The sequence below is a fragment of the Hippocampus zosterae genome, chromosome 12 (assembly GCF_025434085.1).
Source record: "Hippocampus zosterae strain Florida chromosome 12, ASM2543408v3, whole genome shotgun sequence".
NCBI lineage: Eukaryota > Metazoa > Chordata > Actinopteri > Syngnathiformes > Syngnathidae > Hippocampus > Hippocampus zosterae.
The window spans coordinates 8,277,208-8,301,733 of record NC_067462.1 but is presented as its reverse complement, the minus strand read 5'-3'; the positions used below and the strand labels follow the sequence as shown (position 1 = coordinate 8,301,733).

Here is a 24,526-nt window from a genome sequence, read left to right as displayed (position 1 = left end):
TTTCAAAAATGTGTTGTTGATGAGAGCGAGAGAGACAAAGAGACAGAGACTCAAGGGGAAAATAAGCAAAAGCACAAAACAATACAGAATGAAAATTTCAATATCATAAATATTTATTATTTCTAAAATAAAAGTGTTTTGGTCTCTCAACATATTCAAACTCTATCAAATGAGTGTCTTGTTTGGTACACGTGAGCTATTTAATTTTTCATCTCAAACATGACTCATAGCTTCACAAAATGATGCCATGGCATGGCTTTGAGCACCCAGTCAGGTTTTTATGTTCAGACTAAACTGTTTCGAGGTATTTTTCATGATTTATCTAAATGCATTTTTTAAAATTAATTTATTTGTAACAGAAAAATCTTTTGTTTGGAATATTCTAAAATGACTTCACAGTTGACCTTTAAGTACGTACACAAAGAGCTTGTTATAAACACTGGTCACTTAAATGTCTGCGGACCTTATGTATTTATCCCAACCAACTATTGTTCGGATGCCCCCCCCTCCATAGTCATTGGTTCTTTTAAAAATGGTACTAATAAACATAATAATCCACGCATACCGGCAGCGCTTTAGTTGTACTTTGGAGGTTCCACTGTATTTGATCAGAGAGTGTACACAACATTCTGAAACACATTATAATCCAGAGTGTATGAATACATTATTATTAAGGAAGTGGGACATAAATAGTATAGTTTTCCACTCGATACAATAAAACCTTTTTTTTGTACTAAACATACTTACATACGTTTTGAAAAATAATTATTTTTAAAAAATATGTACCAGTAGGCAAGACACAGGAATCAATATGATTGTCGTGACATGTGACTTGAACGGCTTAAAAAAAAATCTCCTTTCAGATGAGTGGCATGGCAGAGAACTGTTGTTTCAAACACACGCACCCACACACACGAGGATGGTGTGTCATGATCATACAGCATGTGTTGTGACTACGGGGAAGCCACTGGATCAAGAATGGCTGCATGTCCCAGGGTAGGGGTGGATATGAGCATGGGCCATTATGACTGACAGGTCTGTCCGGCTGCTTGCTGCATCAGCATCTCGTCCTTGCGTAGAGGAAAGGTGTCAACGGTGGTAAACAGCTCGGCCGCCGTAATCGGGAACGGGTAGCGTTGCTTGTCTGTGCCCTGCTTGTCCACTAGAACCATTTGGAAGGACCTTTGTGGGATCTGGAGCAGTAACCTTGGTAACGCAGAGGACACAGTAAGTAACATCATGTGTGATGACATCACACAAAAAGAGTGTGTGTGTGTGTGTGTGTGTGTGTGAATACCTGAGTTGCAAGGCTAACATGGGAGGGAGGAGCCTGTGTCGAATGCGGCCGATTTGGGCTGGGTAATTCCCGACCAGCTCAATGACGGTTATGTGCCGTAGGTCCAGTCCACACTGGGCGTGCTGTTGTGCCCACAGATATACAAGTTTAAAACTCTGACACGTAATATACAAGATATCCAGCCAAAGTTTGTATTCGTATTTTAGTCTTTGTCCTTTCGACCAAAAATATGTTTTGATCTTGATGGGCCCCCTTTTCATTCCCAGCGCAAGTATCGTGCAAAGTTAAGTCTAACAACGCATGGATGGAGTATTTTTATTTATAAATTTTTTGGGGTATTTTCATAGATGGGCGAAGGTAGAAAAGGACGGTTGCTTCTCATTGTGCACCAATGAAATCACAAGGAGTGGGAACGAAACCCATGCGTTTGCATCAGAGAAAGGCAAGTGTACCACTACAATACTTGGAAATCCATTATCCTCCAGTTATCCAGGTCCAGGTTGTCATGGTATGAGCAGGACGTGTACACCCTAGTGGAGCCAGCTCCTTCAACTCCACAGAGAGGACACCAGATGGATTTATAGGTTGCAGACCCGCAGCCAAAATAATTTACATTCAATTGAGCCTTATTTAGTCCAGTTCAATCACACCCCGAAAGGTCTTCTCTACACACTGACATTTCCTTGGCTCAGGTCATCCTGGAGTTGCCCCTGGGGATCTCAGCTGACGAGCCATCGGTTTTGAACAGGTCAAACATTCATAGGCAATGTGACTTGGTCGCTTGTGACAAGGCCCTCAGAATAGCCTAATTAGAAGGGGTGTCAGTCATCACTTTGATGTGTACTGACCCACGGGTTAGCCGCTAGATACACAAAAAGACATTTACAGTATACTCACAATCCTCTCTCTCTCTTTCCCTAACTCTCACTCACCTGCAGATTGGTCATCTGGAAGCGATAATTATGATTGGCAGCCGTCGGGGCGGAGATAATGAGGAGTCGTCGCTTCTCGTAGAACTGATCGAGCAGCGCCGCGGCCCTGCGCACCCCCACGTTAATGTTCATGGCTGTGACGGACAAAAGAATGCATGGATGACAGAAGGCGGCGTGCAATGAATGGAATTAGATTCAACGGAACACACTTAGTGGGCTCCCTTCCCGCTCCCGTCAGGCTCACAGGAAGTGAAAAAGCACGCCAAAGGGAAAGGCACATAAATGAGCAGCATGAATAATAGAAGAGCAAAACTTGAATGCATCATAACGGTTATGTTTTCGACTTCATTTGTAATTCTATGTACGTGTGGACTAAGGAGGCAGTACATTTGGGCCCGATTTCATTTCATCACAAAACAGCATCAAGTGCAAAGCTCTAAAGAGTGCTCCTGGAATAATTACAAGAAGTATGTGCCAATCTGTCATATTACATAATAATTGACCACGGTGGAAAAAAACAAAGTATGTGTAAATGCAATTTAGATAGATAGATAGATAGATAGATAGATAGATAGATAGATAGATAGATAGATAGATAGATAGATAGATAGATAGATAGATAGATAGATAGATAGATAGATAGATAGATAGATAGATAGATAGATAGATAGATAGATAGATAGATAGATAGATAGATAGATAGATAGATAGATAGATAGATAGATAGATAGATAGATAGATAGATAGATAGATAGATAGATAGACCACTCTTAAAGCTGTTGGGTAATTTCATTGACTTAGTTTTCAGATTGTTTGTGTTGGGTCAATATTCTGGGTTATTTCTTATGAAAGTAATCAAATTGGTTCAAATGAAACATTTTTTGCATTTTATGCCTATAATGTATTTTGTTCGGTCAAAAATGAACCAATCAATTCTGACCGGCGGCCATGACAGCCTTCGACTTCCTGTTCATACGTCTCCGCGCTCAGCACCAAGTTTAAGTCGACACTATTGACATTTGGATTTCGTCATTTATCGCTGTTCTAAGAAGCGCTTAACCCGTTTAAATCTTATGCAAACTGCCACGTTGTCTTTTCACCTCGTGTGTGTTGGACAGGGCGAGTGTAGTAATCATTAAAAAAAGCTCAAACACTTCGCGATGGGAAGGCATTGTGATCTTTTTTTCTGAATTCGATTGGCCAGGAACAGAGACGTTAAGGTAAGATTTAGAGAAGTTAGTCTCCATAATTATCCATTACACTCTTTATATCTTATTGACGTCTTTTCGATGTGTGAATGTCATTGACGAAGTACTTTGGCGCAGTAGTTTTTTAAACGCCGTGTGCTTGTGAGAAAGTCAAGACTACATGTAACTGAATGGCTACGGGTGACGAGTGGTTATTTTGCAACTCGCTACTCACGGCTAACCTACTCATTCCTGCATATGTAATTATTATTAGTATCTTTTTTCCAACTGCAAGAAATATATATTTTTTATTTCATGGCCGAAACCTGTGGCTAGTGAAAAAAAAAAACACTTTGTATGTCTTGTTATTAGTGAGTTTCCATTGTTAACATGCTCTCCACCAGGTTTGATTTATACTATGAAATAGAAGTTTTTTTTCTAACCCTGTTGTTGTTTTCCCCCCAGGCTCCACGGACAATTATTCAACAAGGGGCAGCTACCAGAACTTGTAGATGTTTTTCACGGTGAGTATTTTTTAATCCAAAATGTGTCTGTGCATTGGTATTTTGTACATCTCGATTTTTGATCACACAGGACTTTCTAGATTTTTATAATGAGGCCAAACACCAAAACGTCTTGAGAAATGGTAGCCCCACCATGCAGAAAATATTTTGCATATTGCAGGGCAAGATGGGGAAACTCCCACATCAAAATTGAAGTTTTGTGTTGCAGAATAAGTAAATTATTTTATTTTTTTTTAATTTCTATATGTACTATTATTTTAGATTTTGCTGAATCTGGTTCATTATTGATGATAATATGCCAAATTGTCAATTTCTTCTGTAAGGCTTTGGTTTCTTATAATATCGATAAGGTCTTTTGTAATTTTAAGTGCTACCCATGCCATACTGACAGGATGTTGGCTTACAGATACCAAAGAAGAACTGCCCCCCCCGACCCCCCACTGCTGCCCATCTTGTTACCATAGGCAGTTTATCGGGTGAACAGAAAGGCTGTCAAGCCCACCATTGCCGAGGTCCAGTCAGCTTTTATTAACTTCATGCCTGTAAGTACAATTTTGCATTCTTTCAGGAAATATGATTTGAAAACTGCATTTCATTTGTCATTCTAATATAATTTAAATAAATATTTGACCTCAAACTCGTATTCGTCAAAATGAAATTTTAATTTCAGATTAATCACTGACCAGGGTATTCATTTCAGTGAATAATTGATTGAAAAGAGTGCCGTTTAGTCCACCACAGAGATTGGTGTGATACATACGTGCACAGTTGGTGTCGCTACCGGACCAGGCGAGTCCGTACTGGCACACTCTAGCAGCGCTGCCCTGCAGATCAGCGCCGCCCGTGCAAGTAAATTCACAGGTGGCGCCGTAGTTGTCGCCGTCGCTGTCGCATTTCATGTAGCCATTGTCGGGGGGAGACAGTGGAGTGCAGCGTCGCACTAGAGAAGCAGACAGTGGTCATGGGCAACATGGTAATGTCATATACAGCAGCGGTTCTCGTTATTCGTTTTCCATCCATTGGAGGGGCTGCGAGGCACAGCTCGGGGATCCCGAAAGAGATTTGCAACAAAAAGTGCTTGCCAACAAATGGGGCACCATTGCCAGTAAAACAAATATAATTACAGCAATTACTCCTAACTAACTAATATCTGTGCCAATTAAACACTGTGATGTCGTGGAAAGTTACCTTTTACATTTTATCCCAAGCATGCAAGGATATGCCGATTTACTGTTGTTTATGTGGATATATCACAATAACATCAGACACCCACGGTAAAGCAAAGAGTTCTATTCCTTTTTCAAAATCCAACCTCGCACTCTGACAGTGAAGCGACAGGATCCTTGGTTGCCCGCACGATCCAGCACAGTGTAGGACATCTTGTGAAGACCTTCGGGGAAGTCCGATTTGGGAGCTTTCCCTTTCAGGATTACGCTGCAAAAGATCAAGTCCGAGGTTAGATGAGCCACTGTGATGCCCTCGTCTGTCTTGGTGGGAGGACCGACAAGAAGGCGAAACGGGAGCACGCACTCTGTAAGGATGCCGTCGGCCGTGTCCACGCCTTCGGGCGTGTCCCAGGTCACCCTGGCCGTGAGCTTGCCTGGTTCTGCCCACTTGTCCTTCACATGAGGACACTTGATCTTTGGAGGCTCCTCGTCTGGAGCAAATGCAAACAACAATGAAGAGAAATCCTTTAAAGAAAAGGACATTTTCACTCAATCGTGTATCATGTACGACACATGAAGGTTAAATGTGTGTGGGTGAGTGCAGAAAGTAGAACCATGAACAATGCCTCAAGTCTATTCAGTTATTGAAACAAGTACATCGGTGAAGGCAATGGAGAGGAACCTATTGCCCCCACCGTCATTATTTGCCTTGGTAATAAATAGTAGTTCAAATGCGTCATCACATTTTTTGATACTTTCACATATCGGCACAAGCTTACCGACGCAAGTGGGGACGGCGGCACTCCAGGCTTTGTTGAACTGGCAGGTCGCCGTCTTGGAGCCCTTCAGGATGAATCCCGGAGAGCAGAAGAACTCGCAGCGAGAGTTGTAGTAGGAGCCGTCTGAGCACTTGTAGCCGCCGTTCATGGGCATGTTCATCTTGGGGCAGCGGATCTCTGCCAAAGACAGAGAACATTCTCATAATTGAATTGAAGGCGTCGGTCAGAACAAGACATACGCTCTGATCAATGGAGGATAATCAGGTTCTTCTGTATTTACTTAATCGAGGTAAGGGACCCCCCCCCCCCACACCCCCTAGAAATCCTTGTTCTCACCTCGACATGCATAGTTGGAAGACCAGTGTTTGCTGGCCATGCACACCACCTCGGTGCTTTGGGACTCGTATCCTTGTTTGCAGCGGATTTTACAGCGCGCCCCCATGGCGTTCTTGGAGTGGTGACCCCGCGGCGTGCGGCAGCTCACGTCTCCGTGTTTCAGCTTAATTGGCGCACACCACGCGGACCCTAAAAAGTGCGTCAAGTCAATCTGTCGGTTCCATGTTTTACGGCGTTCCCCTTTGTTAGATAATAACAAGTGAAGGTCTGCGATAAAGCGGCCCGATGAAAAAGATGTTTGAATGAGTTTGACGCAAAACATCTTTCTTATACAGGTTGCAAATGTATTTGAGCACAAGAAACTGATGAAATGCTACAAACTAGATGAACAAACTTCATTAAGTGGCACTTACCAGTTTTGAAGACCGTAGTACTTTGTAGTATTCTTCCTATTACCCTTATAGGAAAGTGACCAACCACATCCAGCAGGGGGCGATGTTTTTATTTACAGTGGAATCTCCCCTTAAAGTGTACAATTCGCAATTTCGCTGTGAAAACACTGTTTCATCGTATTGAATTGAGGTTGATTGCGGTGAACTTGAGTGATTGCAATGAACTTGAGTAAACTTCTTTTTACATTTTAGATTCAGAATAGAATCACATTATGCAAGCATTTTTAGATTTTTCTTTGCCATTTTTCCAACACTTATTCCGAATGAAGAAATGGCATCAACAAGCGGGTGTTACGAATCCTCATCACTTCATCACAAAAAGAAAATGCTTTGTACAAAAATATGCAGCGACAGACATGAACAGCAAAACGCAACTTTCAATTTCTAGTGCTCATGCACACTCGTGCACCGGCGATGTGCACCCCTGCCTATTATCTTCATTTTATAGCATATGAACCCAGATTCCTTTTAGGAGCTCATCCAAGATTGGACTACTCTGCAATTGCTTTAGATTTCCTCTTTGCAACCTTTTAAGCAGTCCAAGTTACCATGTCAACCACCGTCATGACAGAGAGAACTTAACTCACAGCGAGTTCTCGGAAGTGAAAACAAAACATGTCTCCTTGTTTCTTCCCAAGTTGGATACATGCCTACAACGCTTGCAGAAATACATTCTTGCCGAGCGGTCTCTCATCTGACTTGCAATCTGCATCTTATTTTCTGCTGGCTCAGGACAAACACCCACGCACAGCTAATTCCCCGAATGAGGAGTATCCATTGTAGGGGAGAAGAAAGAATAGACAATGTTTTTAAGGATTTTTTTTTTTATCGCTCCCTGACTGAACACTGATGCAATTGTTCTCACAGCACACCGCAACAATGTAAAGAGTGATGTCACCTTTGAATGCATGAGAATACCACTCCTCATCATCTCCGTAGGCCTGCTGTCCTGACCCTGGAGAGGCAAGCAAAAGATAAAAAGAAAAGAAAAAGAAGGCAACTAATAAGCAGGGGAAAGATGGCGCCTAAGATGCTAGGCAATGTTTTTAATACTCTCCCGGGATTTGTGCAACAAAACGGCTCCGGGATCAAGTTTAAAAAATTGCTTTGACATCAGAAACGCATTCAACAAAAGAGAGAGCGCGGGTGTTGGGGCATGTGTTTCTGCGGATCTTTTGGGTTGAAGTCATGCAGAAGGAGTGAACCTCAAATGATCCATTTTGTTCCATTCTCTTTGCACTTCTTTTGGCCTAGGGGGAATAACTGATGATTTTTGTCTCAAGGGTGATAGTTCAACAGTGATTTGCTAGGTATTAAAAAAAAAAAGTGCTGATTTTGTATAAATTCACTCGCTTATTATCACTCCTCAAATTCTCCCTGTCATTTTTCTAATGTGACGAGGAAGATGAATTCGAGCACTTATTTATTTTAAATCCAATTCTCAACTCGCACAGGCGAAATGTTGTGGCAATGTGACGCATTGCGTTTGAAACCCAAATTGGAATAATAAGCAAGACTATGATGGACGCCCATCCTCCCCGAAGGCCGTGCAGTTTGGAATTAGCCCCCAAAATACGTCTTGAAAGTCAAGAATTCAAAGCGCCGTCACGCATGACGTCATGAAGACATCGTGTAGCTTCAGCTCAACGAGACTTTTCGAATACTGCTTTTCTTTGGTGCTCTGTATTCTTTCATATATATATTTTTTGTATTTAATGCCAACTCAGTAGGGTGCCATGAAATCTGTGACAGCCGTCGATTTTAAATTGAATTTATTTTGCAGTGAAAAAGCAACATGCATCTCTCTCCTGGCAGATCTGTACGATATCGCCACAATCATTTGTATGAATCTTTGTATGACAACTGCACATCTTAAAATGTTACTTTGAAAATTAGAGTTCACAATGATAGTGACATCATTCATCGTATTTCCTATCGAAAAAAAATGAATGTGTAAGCTTAAAACGACCGCAGAGGTTTCACTATTTTTTAGTTTTCCTGGGTACGTATTACACATCAGTTGGGGAAAAAAAACACCACCTAGAGTACATAAAGTGCATTTGGAAAACCCTCGTTCCAAAACTGCTCCCCAACAAGCATACTTACCACAGGCCTCGATTCCTCTTTAGCCAATTTAAACAGCAGTTGATGTAAAACAGAAGCGACTACAGCAGCGGAGGGATTTTCAAAGTGTGTCACAAAGATGTTTCCCCCAAGACAGCTCAACCTCATATTGTAAACGTTTTTCGCAAATACCGAAGCTTAAAAAACAAAATCAATAAAACCTTTTTCTCAAGCTGCTACCCTTTATGCCCCACACTTTGAAAATCATCAAAATGAGGAGAAAGTCAGGTTGGATTTACTTTTCCCAATTAGGGATAGCGTTGATAATTTTGTGACTGGTCTTTTTGAGTACATTTCAAGTGACACTTGTTGGATATGACGGAACACATGAAACACGGCCTTATGGATAATGCCGCTGTCTCATCAGCCTCGAGAAGTGAAGCCACCGGCGTGCCATCTTACGTTGCCACTCACTACGCCCTAATTTGAATACCGGTACATCAATTTCTATGCTGCATTTTCACATTCTTTTCTGAGACTGTTTTGTTTCTTTCCATACAAGCACCCTATCATAAGTCATGCACTCACAACAGTGTTTTTAGTCAAAACAACAACAAAAAAAGTTGTCACTGATTATAGCAACCTAAGATGGCTGCCATCTGGCTTAAGTCGCAAAGGGCCATTTGTCAATTCGTCGAGAAATCTGTTAATCGAGTCATTTACGCTGCAGTCGATATTCGATTTTGTAGGCTTCATTTTCATCTTAGATGATACACTTCCGGGGTTTTACTTTTTGGTCCTGTATTTGGGGGTCACATAATTGACTTTGAGGTATTTTGCAAATTTTCTTGGATGGCTCTCAATTTTCCGTTCTCCAAAGGGAACATATGATGATTGTTTATCATCATTTTCTGAAGAAGATTTTTGGGAGGGTTTGGAACACACACACACACACAAACACACACACACACACACATATATATAAAATACACCGCTGTGCCGTATATCCCAAATAGTGTCACTTGAGAGCAAACGAATCTGAATTGTGTCACTTTCAATCGAGCCATGTAAATCTCTCCTAAGAGGTGAAAAGCAAGGTGAAAAGTAATGTGTGAGCAAAGAGAAAGTATTGGGGGGGAGGCGTTAAACTTGCTCCACTTTGGCCTCTGCACGGTGGTGAATACGGGGCTCTTGTCACAAGTCCAGGAGATGTGTTCCGTCTTCCTCCAGCCTTCGCATTGTCAGTCTTCTGGTCAGTGACGTTAGCCATCGAGCCACATTTCTCATCATGTCCCCCCTCCCCCAATATTGGCTGACGCACACGCGCGTTCACACGCGCAAAGCCGCCACCGAAAACCCAGCGCTGAGGTTTTCACTGACACACGATGACACATCATCACTGGGAAAGAGCTCAACGCTCACGCAGAGTTTCGCTGGCTCAGAGGAAAACTTATGATTGCGCTTGTCGAGGAGGAGAAAAGACGAGGTTGATGTATGGAAAATGGATCGCAGAAAATAAGACATCTGAGTGTGTTCCTTTGATGACTTGGGGGGATTTATAGAGGAAATTTTCTTTGCGGAGGTGCATATCGTGCCAACGAACATTCGCCGTCACGCAACCTCCCAAGTGGTAGAATTTAGAATTCAACCGAGGGCAGGGTGATATGGCCCAAAATTCATGTCACGGTATCAATTGCATCACTTCATGGTATGGATTACGGCAACATCACTACTTAACCATTACCTATTAAATATCTTGGTGTTTTGCTATTTACGAAGCTAGTTACTAACGCGGTTCCAGCCAGACCTATGTGACAAGTGTATGGTAGCGCACAAGCACGGTGTTTTGCAAACGCACGAAAGCATGCTACTTGACAGAAGCGGAACTTTTTTTTTCCCGCTGCAGTGGCGACGATGATTAGTGACTTATGTCATTTCATTTTAATTTTACCATACGATAGATAACTGCCACTATGTACAGTGTTATTGACATCATCCATCCCGCCGTCTTCTCTGCAGCTTATCCTGTTCAATGCTACATGGAGATAAAGCCTATACCATCCGAATCCGGGAAAAAGGACAGACTCCAAACTTGTTGAGTTTTGAAGGTCTGCCGTTTGGTTATGTTCTTTCCTGACTTTATTCAAGTCATTAGTCAACTTGGTGGCTGCCTCCGCAGATTGGCCTTCTGACATCATTCATCAATCGTCCCTTTTGCTACCAATTACAGCTTTCCTCACTGCATCTTTTATGAATTCGGAGGTTTCGCCGTCTCTGACACATATTAACATATGCTTCTTACTTCTCGGCACCAACAGTGTCTGCAAAGTTTGGTTGAGGACACAGCGGTTATTCAAGTGCTTTACTTGGGCCACGTCTCAACAAATCGACTTTATGCTGCTGGGGTTTTTTTTCTGTGGGGGGTGTATGGACCAGAACATTCACTGCTTCCAAATCTCTTAATTGTCTGTATCATCGTTGAAATCCTGCAAAAGAGCAGCTTTTGTTTCATTTGCCTGATCAGAGGCCATACAAGGAGATTTACTACAGCGTGAAGCTCTATTTATTCTCGCGCACAACGTACTGGAGGACATTGGCCAAGTTCAACAAAACTGCTTAACCGCAGCCAGAACTCATCACTCTGCAGCCATTTTTATTGCGCAAGCAGGCAGCGCGTGAAGGCCACATAAACTGGGGGCTAATAAAAGAAGACAATGGTTTTGGATTATGTACAAGCCAGAGGTAATTACAATCCTACCATGATTTACGACGAGTGACCTGAGCATTCTTTTGTGTTGAGTTGTGAGAAAAAGAAAAAAAAACTTACAAGAGCTAGATAGTGGCATTGAATCTCACAACAAGCAGTTTGGCAGGGAGTGAACAAAAGCGGCCAAGACTTTGCTTGAAGCTGTTTTTGTCTTAACGTTTATTTCTAATCTGACCATAAAACCAACACAAGTCCTCATTGTGTATTTGAATACGCGACATAACTTTGTCTTGTGAAACTAGTCATAAACGGGCTATTGAAACTAGCATCAATGTGTCAGTGTTGCAACTGCAACAGATGTTTGAACACAAGTGGTGAAGCAACACATGTGGACCGACAATACAAGTAATTATATGCATTTACTTTTTATCCCCTACAGAAAACAATTAATAGTATTCCAGTTTACTGAACTTTCTTTTTTATGTTTATATGTATATATCAGGCATGCACATCATAGCAGCACAATGAATTAAAATTCAATCCATTTAATTCTTTATGTTCTTTTGAATGATGATATTGCTATACATTTTTTCATAAAGTACTGGTATCTTTATTGACAAATTTTAGCTGCTGGTAAAAAAAAATTGGGGGTGGGTTCAGGGGAGGGGGGTGAATTATTGTCACATGGATATAAATATCTAAAAGTAAACGTATCGTATCTGTGCTGTCCTTCACTACATAAAAATGTATTGATTGATCCATGACAATTCTGTTGATTCTGTGGCATTGATAGTCAATTATACTTTCCATCCATTTTCTGTTGTACCTCCCCTCACTCGAGTTGCTGGTGAGCCGGAGCCACTCCCCAGCTCACTTTGGTTGCCAGTCAATTGCACGGCACATATAGACAGAGGAACATTCTCACTCACAGTCATACAAGGGGCCAATTTAAAGTCTTGGAATGTGGGAGGAGAAAACCCTTGCAAGCAGAGAGAGAACTCCCCCCCCCCACACACACACACACACACAGTAAGGGCTTGAGCCAAGGTTTGGACCAAAAACCCCTCGTCTGTGAGGCAGATCTGCTAACCACGACAAGACCGCTGCCCTATTGATTGACAATCGAGTCAAAATGAGGTGCAGGACATGGCTATTAATGTGACATTAGCTGTGGGAAGTGAAGCTATATATCCACCAACCTGACATGAAAGCAGGAGCTCAAAAAATCTTAGGAATTATTTAAAAGCAGCTAAAACCATGACTTAGTGGTTCATTTGCCACATCATTGATGTAAGGAAATGAGGACAAATTCGTAGCCCTGATTCCTCACAGTCTTGATCCGAAGAAGAGATGATGAAGTGCAAATGTTTAGTACGCGAGCGGTGATTGAGAGGAGGTCCATATAGCAGCAATCGCACGCTCATGATTCACCCTGACTTGCACGTGAAAATATGTCCGTCGAGACATATGACACATCTCACAGCTAATGAGCGCGTCAGCGTATTCAAGTCAGGTCTGCTCGGCTGTGGCATCGTTTTATATTTTAGATTCTACTTCACCTCAGGGCTGCTTGCATTTCTCAGAAAGACGGTGGGGAAAAAAAAATTCTAAAGTTCGAGCGGTGGAGGCGGCTCATCTTCCCAGCAAACCTTGGGGAATGACTAAAACTTTCAATTACCAAGGCTGATTTGCAATTAGCTTCTCTCCGTAGGCTCGCAACATCAACTGCCATGAAGTGAATACTCTCGTCCGCCAAATGTCGTGGCTTACGACTGAGAAGAATTTTCCTTCGTTATCAATTTTGACTGAGGTCACTGTCTCATTTTCAACATTACGCTAAGTATATGAACAATAAGATTTTCGTTTAATGAACAGAACAAACATTTGGCCTGACAAGTGCATTTTTACAAAAATGAAGCAGAAATGTTTTTGCTACTCAAAGCAGAGCAAGCCAGTTATATCGCTACCCATTCAAAACATCGGACAATGGAAACACAAGGGGTGCTAGTTTATTGCCCAGCGCAAGTCTATTGGAAAACGTGGTCCCTTTGTGGGTGGGTGGAGGTTTTTTTGTTGCGGTATTTTTGCAGGCAAGCGCAATAGGAAAGGGGCGTTTGCGCCATTGTGGGCATAAGCACACCCAGCCTGCTTCCCAGACAATGGAAGCGGCTCATTTTGATTTTGCAACATTCAACAACAAAATGTGCATGTGAGGTGCAGGTACATTTGGTGTCCATTTGTGGTCTCCCTTTTCACATTCCACATGACTGGGTGTTTGTGTCTTTGAAAAGTGGGCTCTGTCCTGTCGTGGGAGTCAGAGTTCTGAGCTGTTGTGAACTCACTTTAGCACCTGGCTGCTAACTGGCTAACTGTTAGCCAGTCTGCATACTGTCGAGTGCCTGGGTGTTCAATTCTGGCCGGAGCAGCTTGTGTATGAAGGTGCTTATTCCATGTTTATTTTGTTACTGTCTGTTCAATAAAGAGATTGATCATGCACTGGCGGCTGTGCCTGTTCTTGAGCACCTGTTGGGGGAATTACCATATCCTTTAAGTAGCGGTGGTAGGCTGTCCGTTAGTTAAGTTTTGCAGTGGACACATTGTACTTTATCTTCCTTTTTTTTAAATGACAAATTAAAATTCCCCAAAAAACGTATACGTTCTCTCCCTGTGGCTCTTATTTCTTCATGGAGTCGTGCGTCAACGGAAGTTAGTATTCTATTAATATCGATATTACTCAGAGTGAAAGAAATTATACCTCCAGAGCTTTGAGGCAGAAATTTTGATCCGACTTTTTCATCAAATTATTTGAATCGTTCGATTAATCCTTTCAGCCCCGGCGCCGACAATAACTTTCAACAATGAAAACGTCAGGGTTCCAATACGAACCATTTTGATCCCCATTTTAAGTACAAGTGTTCCAAAGGGTGGTACCGGTACCAATCACAGTGCAACAACTATTGGAGCTTTTCGGCACATTTTAAAACTTCGCCTGCATTCATATAGATATACCAGTTTCCACAAACACAAACAACCCCCCCCCCCCCCCACTGTAAAATAAACTACAGAAACACACTCGCCCAACAGAGCAGTCTTCTTGACATTTTCAGTGTGAATGTCTAACGCTTGTGTTCATGTTTCAGCATGCGTGATTGCCATGTACAGCATGCGTCACTTTGAAATCAGTCCAGCTGCACACCGCCTGGCTCCAAAAGCCAGTTTGGCCTCATTAAATACTCTAAATTGTCAGTGTGTGTGCTGTGTGAGTGTGTAGACATGCAATAAGTGGCCATGAATGCTGGCCTCACAGGCGGGCTTAATCTACTTTGTAAAAAGGGGAAGAACGCCGAACTGTGCAAGTCCCCCCGCATGCACACTGCACTCCCCTTGTTCCACAGCCCCTCCACGTCCACGCAAAAAAAAAAAAAAAAGGTGGCATGACCCACAAATGCAGGGCACAAAATCTAACAGCCTTTGACGTGAGAGAATGCAACCTATTAACACAAGCCATCCCGTCCCTAGAGACGAGACACCAGCGGCGGGGTTGTCTTTGGAGCACCAAAAAAAAAAAAAAAAGGAGGGCAAGGATTGAGGGGTAGGGTGGAGGGGGGTTCGAGTTAGTTCTTACCTTCATATGCAGAGCAGAAACAGATGTGGACGCACAGCGGCAGCAGCAGAGACCACATGTCCATGCTGAGAAGGGAGACGAGGGGGGACAGGATAGGAAAGACGTTCCTCAACTTGTGAAGGTCTCCTGCAGGAAAACTTACAAGCGCATTCCTCCTTTTCCCAAAGAAAAAAAAAAAGGCCCGCCTCTTTGCTCCGCAAACAAGGGAACACAGTGTGGCTCACCCCGAGAGAGCCTTAAACTAACATGGACTCTTCATCACCTTTTGAAGTAGACCAGGCCAACCTTTTTCCTATCCGGGAGCCATTTTAAATTTTATCACGTCCTCCGAGGGGCATATACTGTCAATTTTTTATTTTTATTTTTTTAAATGATGGGACAAAGTATTATATGCGATGCACATTCCTGTGTGGCTTTTTCAAACACTGTGACGATAAATGAATTGACCCATTCATGGAAGAGAATTTCTATTGCCATGATTTCATCAGGGGAAATTTGTGAAAATGGAACTTCAAATGTTGCCGCTTCCATTGTTCACACGTTGACTCGAAAACTGTTGGCAAATTTTCCCCAAATGAGTGTCCCTCAGCGTCCCACGAGAAGACGGCATTTTGCCCTCGGATGTTCAACAGCTTCGATTGTATTTTAAGCAGTGTCCGGGGATTGTTTTGATGTGTTGTGCTGTCATCGTCATCTCATTTCATTCCCTCTCCCGCAGTGGACTTGACAGGCAACCTCTCACTTTAGAGGTCTTCATAACAGTGGTTGCGCATTGTGGAGGTTTTTATTTAGTTTCCCACATCCTGGCCCACTGTCACGTCATTGTGTGAGTCTTTTATTACAGGCGAGAGCTTGGTTTGTGTGGTTCCATGGGAATTTTGATTTCTCCTGCAACTGTCTTTCCAGTCAACCTCACTCTCGTCATATCTTCTTTTTTTCTATTCTAGTTTGAGTTTGAATTAGGTTATATACATCTGTTCTTTGGACACTTTTGGAGCAAAGGTATCAAGAAAATATTGGAACCACCAAAGTGGAACATAATCCATATGAATGCCGGAGAACATCCAAGTTGATGTCATTTCGCCCACAAATAAAATGTATTATTATTATTATTATTTCAAAACCGTAGCCCTCACGACTTATATTGATGAGCCACCACTATATAATAATAATAAATATAAGATATACATATTTGCCATTGCTGTATTTTCATTTGTTTGTCCTTTGTTATACTGTTGCCGTTCAGCCATAATCACTAATGTCAATTTGGTCAATTTAATATTTTTCACAAATATATACGATTGGTCAGTCCACACGTGTGCGTTATTCATTCATTCATTCATTCATTCATTCATTCATTCATTCATTCATTCATTCATTCATTCATCTTCCGTACCGCTTGATCCTCACCAGGGTCGCGGGGGTTGCTGGAGCCTATCCCAGCTGTCTCCGGGCAGTAGGCGGGGGACACCCTGAATCGGTTGCCACCCAATCGCAGGGCACACAGACACGAACAACCATTCGCACCCACACTCACACTTAGGGACAATTTTGAGTGTTCAATCAGCCTGCCATGCATATTTTTGGAATGTGGGAGGAAACCGGAGCACCCGGAGAAAACCCACGCAGGCCCGGGGAGAACATGCAAACTCCACACAGGGAGGCCGGAGCTGGAATCGAACCCGGTACCTCTGCACTGTGAAGCCGATGTGCTAACCACTGGACTACCGGGCCGCCATGTGCGTTATTATTATTAATATTATTATTTTGCTCTCTTGGACGATGCAATGTTAATGGTTGAACAAACACGACATTTTGAAGTTATCCTGAGGAGGGGTTATTTTGGAGGTTCAAGTATTCGACCCGACAGCAGTGATATTTAAAAATGTTGAGTGTGTGTTTTTCATTGCAGTGAAGAGGGGCAGATGGGGGTGTCCCGCAGGGCGCATAACAACTGCCACTGTGTATGCAGTTGATAAATCATATGATAGCTCCTGCCATTAGAGTGGAATTGTGGTTAGCAGTTTCGTCTCACAGGCAAAAGTGCTTTTGTGTGTTTGATCCATTTTCCTCCCACATTCCAAACAAGATGGCCGCTCATCTCAAGGGGGCTCTACATACATCAAATTGAAATTGTCTGAGTTTGTTCTGAGTGGGAATTCTTGTTTGTCTTTATCTGTACGTGACCTTGTGACTGGCTCAGGCTAGCGAATAGTCCACGGTAGAGCAAAATCAAATCCTGATAGGAAGTATACAAGGAGCCAAGAGCTTTGCCTAATATTGTAGTTAACAGTTGCTCATTGGGATATTGTGCGACGTTTTTCATTTCTCCAAGTGGTCCCTCGAAAAATAAAACGATTATTTGCAATATCCCAAAATCGCGTTTGTATGCAGACAAATGGTCTTGTTTAACAGCACAGAGAGGTCACGCGGGTTTACTGAAGGTCATACTGTGACACAACCGGAGACGCTTTCACAGCCTGACTCATCCCCGAGTGAGTGTGCAAACTGACGAGAGGTGGCATGACTCCAGATGATTTCCAGTGTGTGTGTGTGTGCAACTGTGCATGCGTGTGTCCTAATCTCTGAATCTTGGCCGAAGGAAGGAGCAAGAACATGAGGCTGACAAGACCTAATTGAATTCAAGCAAAGCATTATGGGAGTGGAAAAAGCGATGAAGTACGTACTGTATGCTGAGGAATGCGCGTTTCCGGGAAAACTCCCTCCTTTGAGCGTTTACTGTTCAAGCTTCCTGCACTGAAAAACACAAAATGTTTGTTTTTTTGTTTTAAAACAGTGGAACTTACAAAGTTGAACACAGTCTATTTTGTCACACTATACAATTGAAATACAGCAGTGAGGCCACACGAAGAGGAAAAATTGGAAATTGACAGCCACCCCAAAAGGTTGTCAATTGCCCTCAGATGCCATAAGATTGTGGCAAAGCACTTTTTTTCCTCTTAGGCTAAAAGTTAGCTCCTGCCCCCACTTCAACATAGTTCCTTGTCTACAAGTTAGCCGCAAAGCAATATTTTTATATTAGACGTGGTTTAGGCCCGAGCAGCCCCCATGCTACCACCCCCCGCCCCGCAAAAAAAAAAAAAAAAAACAGGTGAGTTTTTCAATAATGACAGCCAATAATTTAGCCCCCCCACTCCCACCCAAAAAAAATATCTGCGAATATTTAGGTAACTGCACGAACCACAAATACTCAATATATACTGTGATCTGTTACAGTGAAAAACTGTAACAGCAAAAACAAAACAAAAGAGCAACAAGCAAATCTGAAACATCGTTTCGAGAAACATTCCAACGTTCTTGTCATACAAGTGTAAAAAGAAGTTAGCCACCACAAAACGTAAAACAGTCTTGCTTAACGTTTGGGGGGGGGGTTGTTTTTTTTTTCCTGAGTTGTACAATTTCAGGCTTGTTTTGGGTTGACAGGTTCCCCTATCATAAGACTGTGGGCTCAATGAAAAAAAAAAATAACAGCTGTGGCAAACTTCTTAACTGCTCCCTTCATGAGGTCTGATGATAAAATGAGGAGTGGTGAGTGTTAGTGGAACGCTGACATCAATCTCTTTAAATGGATGCACAGAACATCCCCGGAAAACAGCAGACACTACATCACAGACAACATTCGGTCCCGACTGCTTTTTTTTTTCTTCTTTTTGGTGCAACACTGCCACGTTCTGGATGTAAAATGGAGCGCCCCGTTTGAGCAAACCACTGATTTCAACCGGTTTAAAACATAAAAAACAATAATAAGAATTATTATTATTATTATTATAAATTATTTGAAACAGTTATTGGGAAGTGTGGGTGTACCTAATGAAGTGCTTGCTAAAAATTGTATTTTTGTTTTTGCGTTTGTCCTCCGTCATCCAAGTCATGGTCTTTCACACAGGCTGAATCAAAGCAACTGGATATAGATGGAGAGATGCAAAGAGATATTTTCAAAAATGACCTTGGCATCTCTGCTCATAGGCAAATGATTATTTATTTGAGCAAAGCAAAGCAATGGAAAATTAATACAATTTAAAATTTGAAATGTAGAATTGAGAGTACAAGCCATACACACACACACACTCTTCATTTTGGGGAATGAAGACGATTTGAAAAAAACAACAGAGATTTGGTATTTTAAATGAATGATTGAACATCCATGTCAAGTGTTAATGTTTTTTTTTTTGTTGGTGGTGGTGGTCCACCGCCCCTCCCACGCCCCTGCAAAAAAAAAAAAAAAAAAGAGAATCAAGAAGCCGCACCTCCCTTTCAAGCAAAGTGTTCTCTCCCTGCACACGATTCAATCTACTTGACCACCACTCCCGCAATGTCTTTGAAATATTTTGCCTGTAAAAGTTTCATTTCTGGACGTTTGAAGACTTTTAAAAACACAATTTTTCGTGGACTTAGGTAAGAACTCTACGTGCTTGTAAATAAATGATCATTATTCGAAATAATAAGCACAATTCATTCTTTTGTTTTGTTTTTTTGCCTACCTTTCTCCAGGAGTGAGACGGCAGCGAATTGCAGTGTGAGTTTGAAGGGTCGCAGCTGTCTGACATGGAAAGACTTCACCGCAGAAGAAATCAAGAGGCTTTTGTGGGTGTCTGCTGATTTAAAACATCGCTTCAAGCATGAAAAACAGGTCAGTGGTGCATACACTTGTTGTTTTTTTTTTTTAATTCCAATGTCGTGCACATGGCGGTGTTTGAAGCAACACGTGCTGTATTCCCTGCTTTCCGTTTTTAGCATCTGCCGCTTCTGCAAGGGAAGTCCATCGCAATGATATTTGAGAAGCGGAGCACCAGAACAAGAATGTCCACAGAAACAGGTGCCCTCACATAGCAACAGGCGCTTTAAAAAAAAACAAAAAATACATTTTCTCTCAACCGAGCAACCATTCACACACTGGTGCAACCGAAAGACAACAAATCACACAGTGACGCCACCTTAAACAGTCGCGCTCAGCATTGCTGGACACAAAAGTACTGCTGAGCGCGATGCACGTGTGCACATTCTGAAAACACTAAGTTTTTCTGCAGCATTCCCCCGGTTCAAATTGTGGGCACAGTTATTTCGCTTAGCTCCAAAAGATTAGAAACTGATTTTACTATGATGCAGTGCAATGCAAACGCTACCAAAAGAGAGAGAGGAAAAAAAAGAATCAAATAAAAACATGTATGATCATTTTAGGCTTCGCTTTGCTGGGTGGACATCCTTGTTTCCTCACAGCCCAAGACATCCATCTGGGAGTGAACGAGAGTTGCGCCGACACTGCGAGGTTTGTCCCTCTCGTATGCTGAAAAAGTCGAGGCGTTTTTGCCAAATTCAATTTTCTGCCTCCAGAAATATTCTTTAGACCAGGGGTGCCCAAACTTTTTGGATCGAAGATCTACTTTTCGATCAACTAACCTCACCTTACCGGCGCGCGCACGCACACACACACACACAAATTTAAGATTTACCTGCTTTATTTTATTTTTTAAATAGATTTTTATAGTGAAAATGAGACTGATTAGTGTGCAGTGTATTCATTCATTCATTCATCTTCCAAGCCGCTTGATCCTCACTAGGGTCGCGGGGGGTGCTGGAGCCTATCCCAGCCGTCTTCGGGCAGTAGGCGGGGGACACCCTGAATCGGTTGCCAGCCAATCGCAGGGCACACAGAAACGAACAACCATTCGCACTCACACTCACACCTAGGGACAATTTAGAGTGTTCAATCAGCCTGCCACGCATGTTTTTGGAATGTGGGAGGAAACCGGAGCACCCGGAGAAAACCCACGCAGGCCCGGGGAGAACATGCAAACTCCACACAGGGAGGCCGGAGCTGGAATCGAACCCGGTACCTCTGCACTGTGAAGCCGACGTGCTAACCACTGGACTACCGGGCCGCCAATGTGCAGTGTATATTAACAAAAAAAATATATTACTAACATGTACAAAGACACACAAATGGTTGTTTGTTTTTTTTTCTTCTCGACACTCCTCGGATCTACTTGGGACCTGTCTTAGATCTACCGGTAGATCAGCATCTACCTAATGGGCACCCCTGCTTTAGACCAAGGGGTGCCCAATACGTCGGTCAAAATTGACTGGTAGCTCCCGGACTGGTCCCAAGTCGATCGCGAGGGGTGTAGAGAGGAGAAAAAAAAAAAAACACCCCCATCCGAAAACAAATGTTGAGTCTGTGTGCATAAGATAATATAAGATAAGATATCCTTTATTCGTCCCACAATGGGGAAATTTACAGCCTCCAGCAGCAAGAATGTATGTAGAAAGAAGAAAGAGAAAAAAACAACAAACATCTTTCGATTAAATGCAATATGAACACAAAATGGATAAATCGCAGTACTATTTACAATTTTCCTTCACATCATTTCATTATTATTATTATTATGATTGTTATTTTTTATTCATCAGCCTGACAGCAGTCGGTAGGAACGAGCGTCGGTATCTCTCCTTCTTGCAGCGCGGGTGTAACAGTCTCTGGCTGAAGGAGCTACCAAGTGCTGTCAGGGCGGGCTGGAGGGGGTGGGAGGGACTGGCCATCATAGCTTTTAGCTTAGTTAGCATCCTTCTGTTGCCCAAAAAAAAAACACATGTCACAGGCATGTAATTAATATGATACATTGTAAGAATCAGTTTCACTTTCTCACACACACACACAAAAAAAGGATCAACAAAATGAAATAATATAGCACAGCAGGTCAACCTTTAACCTCAGGTGGCGCATGACCCGCATCGCCGGAAGTCGATGCAGGAAGCGGGCAGAAGTCAGTCGACCACCGGACCGCCCGTTTTTATTTTCTCATTTTCTCTCCCTTTTTTTTTCCTCATTTTTAATCGCATCTGGATTTCTCGCCTATATTACCAAATTTCTCTGACACCAGATAATAAATGGCAACATTTTCAGTTGATTTTGAATACTTTGTGTGACACACTTCTAGCTTTCCTCATGCTTTCAAAAACTTTTTTGGTGTCATTTTCTCCGCTTTGATTCGATTCTGCGCGTTGTGTCGATATAACGGACGTCTTTCAAATTTAGCTCGCCTTTCTCATCACATCCGTTGGCAATGTCATTTCTTTCTGTTCAAGCCTTTCGTCAATCGCTTCCTCCCCGCAGGGTTCTATCAGGATTGTGCGACATCATCCTGGCTCGGGTGTCCAGTCACTCCACACTTGAGGAACTGGATAAGGAGAGCTCCATTCCCGTGGTGAACGGATTGTCGGACCTCTACCACCCAATCCAGATTCTGGCTGACTTGCTGACCTTGCAGGTGCCTTGCAAAATAGCACCTCTCTTCTTCAGAATAACATTCATCTGCTCAACTTTGACATCAATGTCCACCTGCAGGAGCATTACGGGTCCTTGGCCGGACTAACAGTGAGCTGGATTGGAGATGGGAACAACGTCCTGCACTCTTTCATGATGGCCGCACCAAAATTGGGAGTAAACTTGAAGGTTGCTACCCCCAAGGTACCGTGTGTATTACTGCCGCGCATGTTTGGCAGGGTGCGTAATTTATACAGCGAAGCCGAGACGGCTGAACACAAGTTATTGTAGTGAATAATTGGGACTTAAATACCAATCAAAACCAGTCTAACTCTTGTTTTGCCCCCCCTCCCCACCCACCCCATACACACACAATTATTGCCCAGTCTTAATGAGAAATTCATGGGTACGCATGCATACCGGGAAGATTTTATACAGAAAATTATTATGCGGCGGGGGGGTAATTCAAGTGAGTAGAGTTACTTTAGTTGAACCCTTTGTCCATTTCTCGTCTATTGATTAATCTTCATGTCACAGTTATGCATCACCCACTATAATGGACCCTTGGGTGTGTTGCCATCCACTGCCATTATTTATCTTTCATCCCTATAAAAAAAAAAAAAAAAAGGTTAGCCTTGTTTTTGCATGAAAGGGTTAATTTGACCTTTTCAGTTTACCAGGACGGATCATTCCTGTTTTCCCGTGTACACTCTGTTTTGCTCCATTTTGCATATGTTATGCTCCCCCTTGTTGTTTTTTTTTGGGTACAATATAAATACATATATCTATTTGTGCGGTAATATTCTCTGGTTTGTTACGCAATGTTTATTTGTACTTTGTCATTGTAAAGCAGCACTTTTGGTGGTGCTGTATGTTCGTTCCTTGTTCTGTTCTTTCGATGTCGTTTGATCAGACGTTTAGTTTGATACTTTTCCTCCGCCCTTTTTGTTCCCCGGTTTTGCCAGTTTGCACACGCGAAGTTACTTGAGCTTTGAGTAATAAAGACGACGAAAGCTTTCGAAACGCTCTGTAATTACTTGGGGGTCCAATCAGTTACACATCGTAACACTGCCGATCTGAACTCAACCTTCCCTCCTCCTACTCCTGCAGGGTTATGAGCCACACCAAAGCATAATTGAAGAAGCTGAGAGACTCTCGAAAAAGGCATAGCCCCTTTTCAACTTAGCAATTTTTATTTTATTTTTTATATCCGTTTCATTTCCAACATTTCATTCTATCCCAGCACAGTACCCAGCTCATGCTGACCCGCGAGCCGACAGAGGCGGCTCTCCACAGCGACGTTTTGGTGACCGACACCTGGGTGAGCATGGGCCAGGAGGAGGAGAAGAGAAAGAGACTCCGAGACTTCCACGGTTACCAGATTACTATGCAGGTAAACAAGGCTGCTATTTTTTTTTTTCTTCTTTCAAAAAAAGGCATTTACTGTCGTTTTGTCAATTTGCGTCACCCGCAGACAGGAAGTGCAGCCCGGCCCGATTGGACTTTCTTGCACTGTCTTCCTCGCAAAAAGGAGGAGGTGGACGATGAAGTTTTCTACTCGTCTCGGTCACTCGTCTTCCCTGAGGCAGAGAATCGCAAGTGGACAATCATGGTGAGAAAGTGTTCAGTGGGCAGTAAAATCAGTGATAACAGCCGTGTGGCAATAAAATGACCCCATACTTGAACATCCCTCTCTTCGCAGGGTTTGATGGTGTCACTCCTGACTGACTACAAACCACAGATGCCAACGCTCAAGTTTTAATGTCAACTTTTAGGTGCACTCAAGGCATCTCTTCTTCAACAAGAAGATCCAGCTTTGATTGTCTATTGCGACTTTGGAATATGAAATAACATCATTATGGGTCATTTTAGACCCATGCTGTGCATTAGAAGGGTAGTTGATATAAAAATGTTATTTATTCAAAAAGAAAGGAAAAAAAATAAAACAATTGTGTCTGATGGTAAAAACCCAAGTTAATTGAGGAATACCTTGAATGCTGAATGATGAAATTAATTTACTGCGAAGATATTGAAAATAAAAACTCAGCCGGGTCACTTTTGACCCACGTTGTCCATCAAAGGGGAACAGAATATTCCGGCCACCTCATTTTTATCTTATCAGAAGGGCGGTACCGAGGCACAAAGGCGTTTCTCCGAAACCGATTCTCAGTTTGG

At 42.5% G+C, this 24,526-nt stretch overlaps 2 protein-coding genes and 1 long non-coding RNA gene across 7 annotated transcripts; 2 read left to right on the top strand and 1 right to left on the bottom strand.

Moving 5' to 3' along the window:
• Positions 1-91: 91 nt before the first annotated feature.
• On the bottom strand, positions 92-15,286 carry srpx (sushi-repeat containing protein X-linked). 2 transcript variants are annotated; one of them, XM_052082378.1, is made up of 10 exons: positions 15,070-15,278; positions 7,572-7,628; positions 6,222-6,410; positions 5,886-6,062; positions 5,471-5,597; positions 5,253-5,374; positions 4,701-4,880; positions 2,230-2,363; positions 1,298-1,419; positions 92-1,206 (listed from the first exon to the last, which is right to left on the bottom strand). In XM_052082378.1, the coding sequence occupies exons 1-10, from the start codon at positions 15,131-15,133 to the stop codon at positions 1,023-1,025; spliced, it is 1,356 nt and encodes a 451-aa protein (XP_051938338.1). In that variant the 5' UTR covers positions 15,134-15,278; the 3' UTR covers positions 92-1,022. The 2 variants fall into 2 exon arrangements, with proteins under 2 accessions (XP_051938338.1, XP_051938339.1); XM_052082379.1 differs by lacking the exon at positions 7,572-7,628 and having other exon boundaries at positions 15,070-15,286.
• Positions 3,300-7,625, top strand: LOC127611676 (uncharacterized). Its single transcript, XR_007965418.1, has 4 exons — positions 3,300-3,449; positions 3,882-3,940; positions 4,405-4,482; positions 7,541-7,625. It is a non-coding gene; the product is annotated as an uncharacterized LOC127611676 (long non-coding RNA).
• A 4,047-nt stretch (positions 15,287-19,333) lies between the features above and the next one.
• On the top strand, positions 19,334-24,264 carry otc (ornithine transcarbamylase). 4 transcript variants are annotated; one of them, XR_007965276.1, is made up of 10 exons: positions 19,334-19,485; positions 19,582-19,720; positions 19,825-19,906; positions 20,269-20,356; positions 22,202-22,355; positions 22,433-22,555; positions 23,462-23,515; positions 23,600-23,744; positions 23,826-23,963; positions 24,054-24,219. XR_007965276.1 is itself a non-coding variant. In XM_052081587.1 (10 exons), exons 1-10 carry the CDS (start codon positions 19,403-19,405, stop codon positions 24,111-24,113), a joined length of 1,071 nt encoding a protein of 356 aa, XP_051937547.1. In that variant the 5' UTR covers positions 19,334-19,402; the 3' UTR covers positions 24,114-24,219. The 4 variants fall into 4 exon arrangements, 3 of the variants coding, with proteins under 3 accessions (XP_051937547.1, XP_051937548.1, XP_051937549.1); XM_052081587.1 differs by having other exon boundaries at positions 23,595-23,744; XM_052081588.1 differs by lacking the exon at positions 23,462-23,515 and having other exon boundaries at positions 23,595-23,744; positions 24,054-24,264.
• Positions 24,265-24,526: the final 262 nt, after the last annotated feature.

Bases quoted from the DNA above. Each gene is read 5' to 3' on its own strand.
- srpx (XM_052082378.1), bottom strand. From the start codon at position 15,133: ATGGACATGTGGTCTCTGCTGCTGCCGCTGTGCGTCCACATCTGTTTC. The intron at 6,411-7,571 runs GTGACATCACTC...CGCACTTTTTAG, and splicing joins GTATTCTCATGCATTCAAAG to GGTCCGCGTGGTGTGCGCCA. The intron at 4,881-5,252 runs GTTGGATTTTGA...CTGCTTCTCTAG, and splicing joins CTTCACTGTCAGAGTGCGAG to TGCGACGCTGCACTCCACTG.
- otc (XM_052081587.1), top strand. From the start codon at position 19,403: ATGTCTTTGAAATATTTTGCCTGTAAAAGTTTCATTTCTGGACGTTTG. The intron at 23,516-23,594 runs GCATAGCCCCTT...ATTCTATCCCAG, and splicing joins CTGAGAGACTCTCGAAAAAG to CACAGTACCCAGCTCATGCT. The intron at 23,964-24,053 runs GTGAGAAAGTGT...CTCTCTTCGCAG, and splicing joins ATCGCAAGTGGACAATCATG to GGTTTGATGGTGTCACTCCT.